Genomic DNA, 15739 nt, shown 5'->3' on the forward strand with positions numbered 1-15739 from the left:
TCCATGTATTATATTATATATTTATTTTTTAGTCCCGTAAACCACATATGCAAGAATGTGTGTGTATGCGTGTGACCTAAGCCTCTTCTTTAGTTGCAGACTGTCATGGATGATCCTTTTCACAAACTCCAGCTCTCCACCCTCAGCCATGATCTCAGTGACCCCCCCAGTGTTGATGGAGCTGGGTGGAGGTCTGCGGGAGTTCCTCGAATTCACCCCCTGATGGAAGAGACAGAAAAGAGGGGAAGAAGCAGAATAAATAATGGAAAACCGCTATTGTCATGTGCACAAAGAGACAGATACTACTAGAAAACAGCCTGGGGGTTTTACAGTTCTTGTGTGTAGTGTCAAACACTGGAGCTGATGGTACCTTTGCTTCTAACTGGTTGGCAAAGAAAGGTGGATTGCACATACAGAAATCATAGACAATGGACTCATCCTTGAGCGCATCCATCAGCAGAGTCTTCTGGGGCACCTTCACCACTGCAACACACACAATTATGTGGTTCAGTGGGTTAAATTACATATAAAACTGTCAAGCTCTCTCTCTGCATCACACACACACACAAACACCCCACACCTACCTTTAATGAGCTCTGCCAGGTGGTTTTGCTCAACGTTCTTCTTTGCATAATTAAAGCAGATGTCATCCACTTCTGTGGCGAGGAAGAACCAGCCATTCATAGTGGCTCCCAGCAAGGGATAAATACAGGAAGCACCAGTACCTGCACAAAGCCAAAACCAGTCACATCATAAGCTTAAATACAAATGAAATATGATCTGCCTCCAAGTCACAACACTTCAGATCAACGGTGCGGTTCAAAGAATCATGAATACTTTATGGTGTTATTGTATCAATTTCACATATTTAGTATCTAAACTAGTGGTCTGCCAATATATCTTGCCATTTTTCAAATATTGGCTGTGGTCGATAAGTTTTTCCTGTTTGGCCTTTGCATTCGACTTTTATTTTGACGGCGCTGAGAACGGCAGCGCCTGAGCACTAGTGATGGGAAGTTTGGATCATTTTACCGACTCGGACCTTTGAGTCTTGTTCAGCAAAATGAACAAATCTTTTTTCGAGTCATTCTGTTCATTTTAGCAAAATATATTTAAAATGTTACGTGTTACTTCCCTAATACGTCTACTACTTACGAAAACGTTGATCACACTACAAACAATACAAAACTGCTATAAGAAACAGAAAAGATTAATTCATTGTTTACCTGGGTCTTCAGTCTATTATTAGCTCAGATTATTCCGGCTCAGACTGCATTGGTTAAAGCTTATGGGGCTGTCACGTGATGAACGAACGACTCGGAAAAACCCGAAGACTCGAAACAGGTGAACTACTTGACTAATTCCAGTACAGAACCTATAGGATGTTGCGCATCACTCCCCGAGGCGACTCGTTCTTCCCGAGTCACATTAAAGATTCGTTCAAAATGAACAAATCGTTCAAGAACGACCCAACACTACTGAGCACACAGTACTCACATTCTCCCTCTTATTCGCCGTCGTCATTAACAGTTCTGTCTAATACGGATAGAAGTCTGTCTAATAATCAGATAGAACGGTTAAACAAAGGAATTAAAATGTATACAAAAAAGTATTATAATGATTGCTTTAATATTATTAGTTACAAATCCTACTAGTCTCGCTTGCCGTCAGCATTCAGCAAATATGCATTTAAATCATTTGAACAAATCGTTGAATGTCTATTAATGAACATATCATTTCACAAACCTTGCAAACTTAGTCGAATCTAGTTGAGATCTTGTGAAGTGTGCATGTGTATCCTGCATGATCGCGTGTGCTCTGCGTGATGGTCGGTCTGTGCGAATTGAATGCGGACAGGAGGAGAGTTCAGCTTCACTGAAGATGCGCAATCGACAAAATTTAAACTCGTGATTTCAAATTATGCTGTGCTTTATCCATTTGCCCACTGTCATATTCATGTCATTTTCACTGTGTGCTGTATGTAAAATGACTGTTACCTTGGCTTTATTTGAAAAAATATGATTCCCAATGCACACAAACTTCCCAGATTACTTAGTGCCCATTACTTAGTGTTGGTTACAATGTTGACTTTTTATTAAATATTTATTTGAGAAAAATACATTGTCATCTAAAGTATGTTTATTTTACACATTTATTTTTAAATCCATTTTCAAATGATTTAAAATTTCTTAAATATTAAAATTAATAAAATTATATCGGCTTTATATCGGCCACCCTGCTTTCCAAGATATCGCATAGGCAGTCAAAAAAAAACTATATCGGTCGACCACTAATCTAAACTAAGCTCAGAATATCTGATCACCTTGGTTAGGTTAGGTTAGGGTTAGTTAAATATTATCATATATTGCTATATGATCATATTCAACTAAATTTGTTCTCTAGGAAAGGAGAACTTAAATGTGAAATTAAGACTATTAACTATATTTCAGATTTTGGCTATTGAAATGAGAACAAAATAAAATAAAATAAAAATCAATTAAAAGTGAACTTTTCACATTTCAAATAAAAACAAACACAAATGTGTATGCTATTCAAAAGATTCATGCAATATTTTTGTTAGTTTCAACGCAAAATATACAGAATATTAAAAATAACTTGTATTTCAATTGTTATATCAAACAATTTTACCACCAAATGTTAGAATTCCTAAAGAAGTATTAGTATGATAATATGAAGTGCAAGCAACTGCTTGACAGAGTGATGTATGACTATAATGCAGTTAGACCGAGGCAGGACAGCTCTGGTCATCCATTTTTCAGTCAGGCAGCCTTAAAATGGACTGAAATTTAGCAGAACTAAACAAAGATGATCCCCATAAGGTCTGAAGAAAAGAGATTTAGAGCTATTCATCATATGTGTGACACTAACACAGCTAATCTCATCCCAGAGCTGGCAAAGGTCGTCAATCTGCAATCTAACCCGATCAACAGAGCCATAACTATATCATCCACACAATCTGACACAACAGCTGAAAGTGTATGGATGATCACCACCAGTGGAGATGAAATAAACAACTTTTCTAAGACTTTTCTGGTTTTAATCTGCAAACCGTCTAACAACTAAAAGACTGCATGCTAATCAAAGCAGGACCACTAAAAATATATATACACAGGTGCACCTTTCCAAAAAAATTTTTAATATCGTGAAAAAGTTTTTTGTAACTTATTTCAAAAAATGAAACTTTCATATATTCTAGATTCATTATATGTAAAGTAAAACATTTCAAAAGTTTTTTTTTTAATTTTGATGATTAGAGATTACAGCTCATGAAAGCCAAAAATCCAGTATCTCAAAATATTAGAATATTTCCTAAAATGAATAAAAAAAAAAGGATTTGCAAAACAGAAAAGTTCAAGTTCTTTAAAGTAGGTTCATTTATGCACTCAATACTTGGTCGGGGCTCCTTTAGCACAAATGACAGCCTCAGTGAAGTGTGGCATGGAAGCGATCAGCCTGTGGCATTGCTAAGGCACCATTGAGCCTTCAGCTCGTCTGTATTGCTGGATCGACTGTTTCTTATCTTTCTCTTGAAAATATCCCACAGATTCCATATGGGGGTCAGATCAGGCATGTTGGCTGGCCAATCAAGCACAGTAATATCATGGTCAGCAACCACTTGGAAGTGGTTTTGGCACTGTGGGCAGGTGCTAAAGTCCTGCTGGAAAAGGAAATCAGCATCTCCATAAAGCTTGTCAGCAGATGGAAGCATAAAGTGCTCCAAAATCTCCTGGTAGACGGCTGCATTGACTTTGGACTTGATAAAACACAATGGACCAACACCAGCAGACGTCCCGGCAACCCAAATCATCACTGACTTCGGGAACTTCACACTGGACTTCAAGCAGCTTGGATTCTGTGCCTCTCCAGTCTTCCTCCAGACTCCAGACTTTGATTTCCAAATGAAATGCAAAATTGACTTATCTGAAAAGAGGACTTCGGACCACTGAGCAACAGTCCAGTTATTTTTCTCCTTAGCGCAGGTAAGATGCTTCTGACATTGTTTCGGTTTCGAAAGTGGCTTGGTAGCCCTTTTCCTGAAGACATCCGAGCGTGGTGACTCTTGATGCACTGACTCCAGCTTCAGTCCACTCCTTGTGAAGCTCTCCCAAGTGTTTGAATCAGCTTTGCTTGACCGTGTTTGCAAGCTCCCTGTTGCTTGTGCACCTTTTCCTACCCAATTTCTTCCTTCCAGTCAACTTTGCATTTAATATGCTTTGATAAAGCACTCTGTGAACAGTAGTAATTGTCGCCCCTTTCAGTAATGACCTTCTGTGACTTACCCTCTTTGTGGAGGGTGTCAATGATTGTTTTCTGGACCATTGCCAAGTCAGCAGTCTTCCCCATTATTGTGGTTTTAAAGAACAAGTGATACCCAGAATTTATACTGTAGGGATGGTCCTTTAAAGAAACTCAAATGTAAATTATTCTAATATTTTGAGATACTGGATTTTTGACTTTCATGAGCTGTAAGCTCTAATCATCAAAATTAAAACGAAAAAACTTTTGAAAGTTTTACTTTACATGTAATGAATCTAGAATATATGAAAGTTTCACTTTTTGAAATAAGTTACGCTTCTGACATTGTTTCGGTTTCGAAAGTGGCTTGGTAGCCCTTTTCCTGAAGACATCCGAGCGTGGTGACTCTTGATGCACTGACTCCAGCTTCAGTCCACTCCTTGTGAAGCTCTCCCAAGTGTTTGAATCAGCTTTGCTTGACCGTGTTTGCAAGCTCCCTGTTGCTTGTGCACCTTTTCCTACCCAATTTCTTCCTTCCAGTCAACTTTGCATTTAATATGCTTTGATAAAGCACTCTGTGAACAGTAGTAATTGTCGCCCCTTTCAGTAATGACCTTCTGTGACTTACCCTCTTTGTGGAGGGTGTCAATGATTGTTTTCTGGACCATTGCCAAGTCAGCAGTCTTCCCCATTATTGTGGTTTTAAAGAACAAGTGATACCCAGAATTTATACTGTAGGGATGGTCCTTTAAAGAAACTCAAATGTAAATTATTCTAATATTTTGAGATACTGGATTTTTGACTTTCATGAGCTGTAAATCATCAAAATTAAAACAAAACAAACTTTTGAAATGTTTTCCTTAGCATGTAATGAATCGATAATATATGAAAGTTTCACTTATTGAAACAAGTTACAAAAAAAATAATATTTTTCACGATATTCAAATTTTTTGAGCGGCACCTGTGTGTGAGTGTATATATATATATATATATATATCTCTCTCGACAATTGTGACCCATCCCTACTGATACCAAGAGTAAACATGGACAGTTGTTTAGGTATTTAGAAACAGGATTCTGTCTGAGGATGGCCATGATGTATGATGTGATGGTGGTGGAGTGGGATATTTTAATCCAGAAGATCTAGTGGCATGTGACTGCCAGTGTCTTACTCTCCACCAGCCATTGTTGTATGAATGTGTGTGTGTGTATGTGTTTGTATTAACCAACAAACTGCCCTTCCAAACCCTGTACCACCAGCCTGAGTGACCGCAAAGGGCTTTAACAGGATAAAACCAGTGAGTGTGAGCCGGCATACCGATGTCGATGCCCCTCCGTGGGTTCCCCTGCCCCCCAATCAGGTCCTCAACCCAGTGGATGTAGTTAAGGCGGAGCGGCACGGTGGGGATGAGCCGTTCCAGGGGGATCTCAATGGTTAGGCCAAAATCCTCTTTCAGCAGGGTGCATGTGAGAGCTCGAACAGCCTCCGGGTCCTTAAAGTTGAGCCTGTGGGAGGGATGGAGTTCAGTGGGGCGTAATAGACTGAAAACCATAGAAAAGAAACAGCTAATAGCCATCTTTAAAAACACACCACATTCCCTCTTCTCAATTCATTAGTGCTAATCATAAAAACATTCATGCCGAGAAATTCAATGAAGCAGCAGCTGCCACTGCCACTGGTTTGCAAAAATGTATTAATGGAAGAAATGCCTTCATAATCACTGTCCCTTTTTCTCTAAATCCTTAATGTACATCTTAAAGCATTCAGCGAGAGTAACGTCACGTTTCTGCGGTTCTAAATGCGAGGAGGGTGAGGCAGGTGTAATTAGGGAGCTTTCGTACGTTCACACCCCTATAGATGTAATTAAACGCTTCATGCTGCAGACCATGTCTGGCACTTCTGAAGGGAAGCAAGATGTGCGTGTGAGCCGCACGGACAGGATACTGTGGAAAGAAGCCATGGTGTGTGAAATGCTATTTTACAGAGCCTTTAAAAACACCTGCACCCCACCTTAAGCATAAGAGCTCCTCACAAAAGGGATGTGCGACATTAAGGACAGAATGTGCTCTCTACGTAATGGCTGTACTGGGCTTAAACAGACGTGTGCAAGCATTACCAATTTAGAAAGAAATTGCTTCAGCCCAAAGCTTATCTTATGACTGTGAAATTACATTTGAGGTGTCAATACGTTAAGGAGGGAAAATGCAAGTTAATGCAAAAGGAAAAAGAGCATTTCTGCTGTTTGAATAGCATTTTGGCTGCTCACATTCGCATGTTAGATACTATGGTCAGAGAAACTCAGCAGTCTAGTTATGAAATGGTTAGAACCTGCTTGAGAAGCTGAGTAGTGTTTTGGGAAAAGCCTTGTTTTTCATATTGTGGAATATGATGCTTCAGACAATAAGGTTTTGTGTTTTCTGGTGTAGGTGGAGATTCTTTGATATGGCAGTCAGGTCTGAAGTTAAACTAACCTAAAACCACTGACAGATATTATAGCAGTGGCTGATAACTGTGGCTATAAAACCAACAAGCATTATAAATCCTACTAAGCGTACAATTATAATGCAAACATATACAATGGCGCACATACCAGATTATGAAAATATAGAGAATATATAAGTATTAAAAAAAAATCTAACTAAAAATGTATGATTTAAAATAAGGAAATATTTAAATGTGTTAATAAGATTTCACAAAATTACATACTGTATATTCGCTACTGATCAAGAGTTAGCAGTGGTCTCATATGCTCACCGAGGCTGGATTTATTTGTTTAAAAATGCAGTAAAAACAGTAGTATTTTAAAAATATTACTACAATTCAAATACTCTTTGCTATTGTAATATATTTGAAAATGTAACTTATTCCTGTGATGGTAAACCCAAAATGTTCAGCATCATTACTCCAGTAATATTAGAAATAATTCTAATATGCTGACTCAAGAAACATTTTCTTATTATAAATGTAAAAAATTGGTGACGCTAATTTTTTGTTGAAACCATTATACAGAAAACAATTTAATTGAAATAAATATTTAATAACATTATAAATGCACTAACTGTCACTTTTGATAAATGTAATATGTCCTTGCTTCATAAAAGTATTAATTCCTTTTGAACAGTAGTGCATGCTCAAATTGTTTGCTAAAGAAAGATATAATCTAATCTAATAAAATAAAATAAATAGAATAAACGGTAATAAAAACAAGCATTTTAACTAGTGGTCCACTGTACATATAGGCTTTAGACTACATATCGGTCATTAACCACACACGTCTTTGGAAATCAGCCATCAAAGGACATTAGTGGACCACAACCTTAACATTGTGACGTTTTCTTTATTCTAACACAAATAAGAGCACAACACAAGAAAGGAAACATTCCAGCAGCAACCGTTCATGTGAAAAATTCAATACAACTTCTATCTTTGCAATTTACACAGCCCTAATTAAGCCAGTGATCCAATCTAGCCTATTAATCTTGAAAATGTGACCTTGGGAATTAAATATGAATATGGATGGAATAGAAGGTTTCCATGGTTACCACTTAACAGGATTACCTACAATAATAATAAAGCACAAATGGCGACAGCAAATAAAACAAGGGGTGTAGATTTTACAAGGGAGGCCAAAAATGACATAATGGAGACCCAGCAGCTCATCTGATCCTCACAGAGTGTGTAAATGATCCTGTGTGACTGTGACTGACCTTGCATCCGTCGGGTCATAATCAGTGTGCAGAGGATGAAGCTGCGAGAACTGTTATACTGCTCTCTATTTTTAGCCTCCATTTGAATGGCTCGGCTCACAGGACGAAGTCCGAGTGCCGCAGCCCAGCTGTCTCCACAGTAACCGCTACACCCACCCCGCAGAGAAGTGTGTGTCAGTGGAGCAGTGTGTGTTAGTGTGTGAGAGTATGGTGATGCTGACGTGTGGTGGGTGTGTATATGGGCAGATTAGATTCAGGATGAGAAACTCAGAAACTGCAACCCTCTGACTCAAGGACTCCGAAAGGAATGATTCTAAATTAAGAAAAAAGACTGCAAAGGAAGGTTTAAGTGGGTAGAAATCAGAAGATTCAGAAAGAGATCATAATGAGCTTGAATATCACAAAAAACACTGCAGTCACGATAACCGAAGTTCGTATCAGAAGTGTTGAAAAGCAACATTTTTACTACTACTTTGGGTTGCCGTTTGATGTGAAATCGAGCAAAAGCACTGCTCGAACCAATCAGACTAACACGGCACAGCATGGGTCTACTCATCAGCACCGCAAGGTCACCTCTAGAGCTCAGTTTAGCCATGTTTTAATCCACCGAACTCAAACACTTCCAAACCCAACCATTAGCAAACAAAGCATGGATGCCGAACACACTCCACAGCTTTTTATTGTGTTCTGTGAGAACAAAGAATCTAGCGGTGCAGTTTTAATAAGATAACGGAGAGCCAAGCGGTCTTGTGAGGATTGACGTTCCACCAACTGTCAGGTTTTCTTTGGTTTTGTCAGCACATCAAATCTCTAGTCGACCAGGATCTCGTTTCAACTTAACACTGCTGTAAACACGAGCCCGCCGAATATCCTGAGGACTTTCGCCTCTGAGATTTGAGGATGGTTTCTGAAAGCAGAAACTAACTGCAGTTACATCATTTACAAAAAACTGTCATCATTTACTCACCCAAGTTATTCCAAACCTGTATGACTTCCTTTCTTCTGTGGAAAACAAATGAAGATGCTTTGCATAATATCCAAACTGCTCTATTCCATACAATGAAAGTGAATGGTGAGACTCAAGCTCCCAAAAGATGTAAAAGCACAATTAAAGCATCATAGAAGCGTTCCAACGTATGCACAGTATTCCAAGTCTTATGAAGTCATACAATAATTTTGTTATTTTGGGTGGATCACCCAAAACCTGTATGCATTTCTTTCTTCTGCTAAACAAAAAAATATTTTAAAACAATTTTCATAACCAAACCATTTTAGTGCCCACTGACTTCCAATTGTATTTTTTGTCCATACAAAGGGAAGTCAATGGGATCCGGACCAGTTTACCTACCAACATTCCTCAAAATATATTTTGCGTTCCACAGAAGTCATACAGGTTTAAGCCCCGTTCACACAAAGAATGATATCGTCTGTTTATTCTAAGCGCACGTGCGTCTGCAGCTTTAAATTCTTGAGCTCGTTATAGCAGGATGGATTCTGATTGGCAGTCAATGTTTGTATCATTCTTCAGCTGGAAAAAAATCGTTCTGAAAATGACTCCAACGATATCGTTTCTCTGTGCCTTTATCGTTATAGCTGTAGTGTGGACCGTGCTTGGTGTGAACGGGCCTTTAGAATGACATGGAGGTTATTAAATGATAGGGCTGGGTTTTGACACAAATTTCACGATTCGATTCGGATTCACAAGCTTGCAATCGAATTCAATTTCTGATTTGATATGATTAGATTCAATATCGATTATTTTGGCTATATATCAGGTATATATCCAAACATGCCAAATTTGTAAGGAAAAAAAAATCTCTCAACTAATGCTGTAAAATATACATGGTCAGTTGGTACTAAATTACCATAATATTGAAGGTTTAAATTGACTGATTTGTATACAAACGCTTAAATAACACTCAATGTCAAAGTTTTTATAACAATAACAACTACATAATTATATTTCTACTCCAATTCGTTTTTGAAATATAAACATTTACATGGTGGCTGTCATAACTTGATGGCTTGATTCAAACAAATAAAAAAAATTAAGAACAGTAAAAATTATAATGAATATGTTATATGGTGCATATATTTAGCAAAATGCTCCTCTCTTAAGAGTTTATTTCTATAGCCGACTAATGAGTTTATGGTCACTGAATATGTTTTTTTCTGAAGTAAATATGACGTTACGTGACATTGTTTACAAGTGGTTATATTGACATCTTTCCGTGGTTGAAACACCGATTGAGTGATTACATGAGACAGGACACAGATTTCAGTAAGTTGTACTCTTTCTTTTAACATACCTTCGGATGTTTATTTTGCACTGAAACTGGTATTAAAGCGGAGGAGATGATCAGTTTACATGCGCTTCACGCTGCTGCTTCTCTTGAGGTGCTACAGCCATTTGACACTCCACACTGAACCGCCAAAATGGCATTTATTGTTTAAACACTGCAATAAAATGGACAGAATTTGAAATCTGAGACTTTGTTTCATATCAAAAGTAACAAAACACAAAGCTTATTGTGATTTATGTTCCATTCATTAACTGAAAACAGGCTAGACTAATCTGTCCAATCAATACTTTTTCATAAAAATGAGAATCGATTAAAATCGAGAAATTGATATTTTTTTAACCCAGCCCTATTAAATGATGACAATTTTCATTTTTGGGTGAACTATCCCTGTATCAATCGTGGTCACCATTCACTTTCACTGTATGGGAAAGAGCAGCTTTGACATTCTGCTAAATTTCTCCTTTTTCTTCTGCTTCACAGAAGAAAGTCATACAGGTTTATAAGGACATAAGTGTGAATAAATGATGACAGCATTTACATTTTTGGCTGCTCTATTCCTTTAAGACAAGCTGATGGTTAATGCTGTCATGCATCAAAAACGACACCCCAACTAGGGGAGTGAAAGTTTAAAATTAGGATTAGTCCTGTAGCAGGCGGCAGAGGGGATGAGTGATGTGAGACACTCCCCTCCGTGTCCCCGCATCTCATTTGTAAGTGAGCTGAGGCTGAACCCCACAATTATGCCCGACATTTCAGCAGAGGACCCTCACCCAGGACAGCCCTCCACTGCATCAATAATGCAATTCACTGTCTGCCAGGCTGCAGAGATTAATGCTACTTTTACTGCAGCTAGAAACTACACAGAGATCATTTACGGTCTTCTTTTCACTACAGAATCAAATTAAAGGGATAGTGCGCACAAAAATAAATATATTTTGTCATGTTTTACTCAACCTCATGTCATTTTAAACCTCTATGCTCTTACTCTTTTAAATTGAACGCACACAAAAAATATATATCTTCAAATCTCCTTATAAAATACTATGAATGCTGCATAAAAATGCTTCATATAACTTATATTTTAAGTCTTCTAAAGTCCTACTATAGCTTTATGTGAGGATAAAAGTTAAGTTTAAAGGGACAGTTCACCCAAAAATGAAAATTCTGTCATTATTTACTCAACTTAATTTCATTCCAAACCCGTAGGACCTTCGTTCATCTTCGGAACACAAATAAAGATATTCTGATGAAATCTGAGAGCTTTTTGAGCTTCCATAGAGAGCAATGCAACTACCATGTTCAAGACCCAGAAAGGTAGTAAAGACATTGTTAAAATAGCCCACGTGAGATCAGTGGTTCCACCATAATTTTAAGAAGCTAAGAGAAGAATTTTTGTGTGCAAAGAAAACAAATAAAAATTTTATTCAACAATTTCTTCTCTTCCGTGTCAGCATGCAAATTGATAAAAAAAACAACAACAAAAAACTATCAGTTACAAAAGATTTCTATTTCAAATAAATGCTGTTCTTTCAAACTTTATATAAATCAAAGAATACTAAAAAGAAGAATAAAAGAACAACCGTTTCCAAAAAAATATTAAGCGGCATAAATATTTATAACTCTAATAATAATAATTGTTTCTTGAGCATCAAATCAGCATAATAAAATAATTTCTGAAGGACCATGTGACCCTGAAGAATGGAGTAATGGCTGCTGAAAATTTAGCTTTGCAATCACATACAATTACATTATAGACATATTAAAATAAAAAAGACTTATTTTAAATTGTCAAAATATTTCAAAATATTATTGTTTTACTGTATTTTGATCAAATAAATGCAGCCTAGGTGAACATAAGAGACCCGTTAAAAAATTTAAAAAAAACACCCACACATTAACAGTCTTACCAATCCCAAAATTTTTAACAGAAGTATAGGTTTGGAACAATATGATTGGGTAAATAATGACAATGTTCATTTTTGGGTTTCACAATGTCACACTATATTCTGAATTTTTCATGCTCCCTAGTTTCTCTTGTTCATGCCTTCTCATCCCATCTCTCACTGAATGGCATCTGTGCCCCAAATCTTTCCTCTCCTTTCATATCTTTCTCCTCCAGTGGCAGCAGAGGAAAAATTATGGGAGAGTGGATTCCTTGTCGTACCCACATCCCTCTCAGTGAGTGTCTCTTTCCAGATTAACCCTATCCTCAAAACTGTGGCATGAGAGACTTAGAAAAGCAACGAGGAAGCTTATCTAACAGCATGGCAATGTCTGGAGTCTGGAACCACGAAAAGGAGAAACTAATGATAATTCGTATATATAAAAGACTTAATATTTCAGCAAATCCCACATCTTAAGACCAACTTGCAGGACTAACTTGTGAAGTTTTGGTTAAATACCAGATCAGTTAGGTTTTAGGCAAATCTCTAGGCGTACTGCAGGAAAATGAGAGAGACAAAATGTGATACTAATAACCAGTCTGACTATTTCTGCAATACTGTGCACATTATGCAAATTTACTTTCATGTACCAAAAAAGTGTAGAGTAAAAAGCAACCTGCATAAAATACTATATCCCACAATGTAATGTGTTTGATTTTACCTTATACATCCAACATGATGAATCAGTCAGAGAAATCTCATGCCTCTATTTAATCAGACATTATATTTCTACACCACGTTAGGCTATTACATTATATTTCTAAAAAAAAAAAAAAAAAAAAAAAAAATTATATATATATATAATTTTTTATTTTATTTTTTTAAATAATACCTGAATGACACCTACTGAATTAAAGATTCAAGAAAAACAAAATTATCCATGCATTCGAATTACCAATACAGATAAATCTATAATTGTTATGAGCGATAACTGTTAAATAGTTTTTATTAAAATTCTATACTATATAGTATATACTGTATATAAATTATATAATCTAGAAAATAAATAAATAATTTAGCCATCACAACTTTATAATGTATAGTATGGAAATGGATATTAATTTTAAGGTCTGCTAAATATTAAATTTACAGTAATAGTGTTTTTTAAATTATTCATTTTTTAAAGATTAACTTTAAATGTAACCTAAAATGTAACATATGGGGAAATAAGCATGCATAATTATTTTTTATGCACCTACTGAATTAAAAATGTAATGTGATGCAATTTTAAAAACGTCTGAATATTGTATTTGATTTCACATAATATTTTTAAGTTAGTAAGCAATATACAGTGTTTTACTCTGCAGAATTCAGTAAGCTAGTACTGCAATCAGAGCATAATCAGACAGAAAGAGTGTGAGTGCGAGAGAGAGTGTTTGAGTGAATAAGAGACAGAGAGATGAGGAGTCTGGGACAGTAGCGAATGGTAAGTGTGGTAAAACGTACACCTGCTGCAGATTTACAGTTTTATATTAAAAAAAACATGCAAATGTGTGTCAACTAACATCTGCTACAGAATTAATTTACATTTAAACAATGTAATTTCCTCCTGTTGATGCTGAGATTGTCAGACCACACAAACACACATGTACATGCACATACATGCACACACACACACACACACACACACACACACACACGAGCCATAAACAACTCCAGACATCTGTACTGGACTTGGCTCACCTGATCAAAAAGACACGGAGCCCTGTGCTGAAATGCTGAATGTAACATAATTCTTTAGCAATCAATGCCAAGAAATATATAAAAAATTATGTAAAACAGTACATTTTTATTTAAATGTAACTGAACAAAGCCTCTTTCACAGTTAAGACCAATGTGGTCATTTCAAATGTCCTTGTTATGGTTGCATCTGACCCAGATCGGTGTTAACTTAATCCACCTGGATAAATGTGGCCGATGTTGGCTTGATCAAAGCGATCAATCATGCATAAGTCATGAGGAACAAATGAGGGTCTGAGCTGATCAGGTGTTTATGCACCACATTTCTTGACCACAGACCACTGGTCCAAAAAAAACACCACTATTCAGCTCAATATACAGCACCACAGTGAAAAGAATATTTAATTTAAGTTCGGAGCTTCTATTCAGAACTGTATCAGTTTATGCAAAATTAGTTGAATTAGTAATGCAAAGACAATACACATTTCTATTGTGCAAAGTGCAAACTGCAACATACAGCACAACTAATCATAGTTGTGTCATCATAATTATATATATATATATATATATATATATATATATATATATATATATATATATATTATAAAATTCTTAAAATAATAATTAAAAACTAAAATCATCTGAATTAAATTTAAGAATCACAACATTATAATATACAATATACAAATACCAAAATTAGCAGTAAATAAAACAAAATAAAAATAGATTTGTTTTCATTAAAAAAATATATTAAAAATGTTGTAATTTAAATTTAGGCATCAAAACGTTTTGTAGAGTATACAAAATATATGTTCATTTTGACATTTGCTAAAGATACATTTAACAGTGTTATTAAATTATTAGTATTTTAAAAATTAACTATAATATATAAAGCAATAAAATGTAGAAGTAGTCAAATTAATCATGCACAATTAAATATCCAATATCAGTTAATATATAATACCCAATATAGAATGATAAACAATAAATAATTATCTGTTATCAAAAATCATTATTCATATGGCAACATAGATTTACAGCATTAAAGAAAGAGAGATTTGTTTCTCTATATATGCACTAGCAAAAGGACAAAGCAGAGATTTGTATACCAGAAGAAGAAACAACGCTAACTGAGGAGGGAGTTTGTGGTGGACAGGCTGGACAGCCCTGCTAATTAGACCGCAGAGGCGAACAGCTCCAGGGGCGTTGTTAGAATTTTCAAAACTATCATTAGGAATCAAAGGGTGAGGAAACACAGGGCTCTTTTCAAGCCGCATCTTCAAAAAGAGCCTCCATGCTCAAACCTGACAGCACACCTGAGAGAAAAGCCAGCAGAAAGATGGACACACTAATGCTATCAGCTGAGCCTCTCCAGGTGCACAGACGTCAATACAGTCTGGGGCTATGAACACACCACTCTATGGCCCAGCTCTCTTTTGTTCCTCTGCATCTCTGAAGCAAACATTTCTTTCTCTCTCTCTGTGTCACGCTATAATGACTTCTCCTGCTGAGGAAATGTGACGTGACCAGACAGGATCGGCGCAGTGGGCGAGGGAAGACAGGCCAACTACAGCTCTCTTTGTGATATTATTATATTCAACAATACAAACAACAATATAACACAACACACAAATAAAACGCCATAGAGTCTCATGCCTCATTCAAAGCCAGAAAACGTGAATGACTCATATTTGACTGATTTATAATTTTAGTTAAAGTTAAAAACTCTATAATTACAAAAAACAAACAAAGAAGCTGTTCTCTATTTTTTATATGTATATATATATATATATATATATATATATATATATATATATGTATATATATACACACACTGTTTATATATAC

The 15739-nt window shown here is 36.2% G+C and overlaps 1 protein-coding gene across 1 annotated transcript in view; it reads right to left on the reverse strand.

Annotated features, from left to right (window-relative positions):
- Positions 1 to 15739, reverse strand: part of mettl16 (methyltransferase 16, N6-methyladenosine) — a 43929-nt gene that overhangs the window by 10146 nt on the left and 18044 nt on the right. The window contains exons 3-6 of the mRNA XM_016272701.1: positions 5576 to 5763; positions 585 to 725; positions 371 to 483; positions 77 to 219 (exon numbers count right to left, since the gene is read on the reverse strand). Coding sequence (XP_016128187.1) covers positions 77 to 219; positions 371 to 483; positions 585 to 725; positions 5576 to 5763 — 585 coding nt within the window. The remainder of the gene's footprint in view (positions 1 to 76; positions 220 to 370; positions 484 to 584; positions 726 to 5575; positions 5764 to 15739) is intronic.

Source organism: Sinocyclocheilus grahami, unplaced genomic scaffold (assembly GCF_001515645.1).
Source record: "Sinocyclocheilus grahami isolate Dianchi unplaced genomic scaffold, SAMN03320097.WGS_v1.1 scaffold72.1, whole genome shotgun sequence".
Taxonomy (NCBI): domain Eukaryota; kingdom Metazoa; phylum Chordata; class Actinopteri; order Cypriniformes; family Cyprinidae; genus Sinocyclocheilus; species Sinocyclocheilus grahami.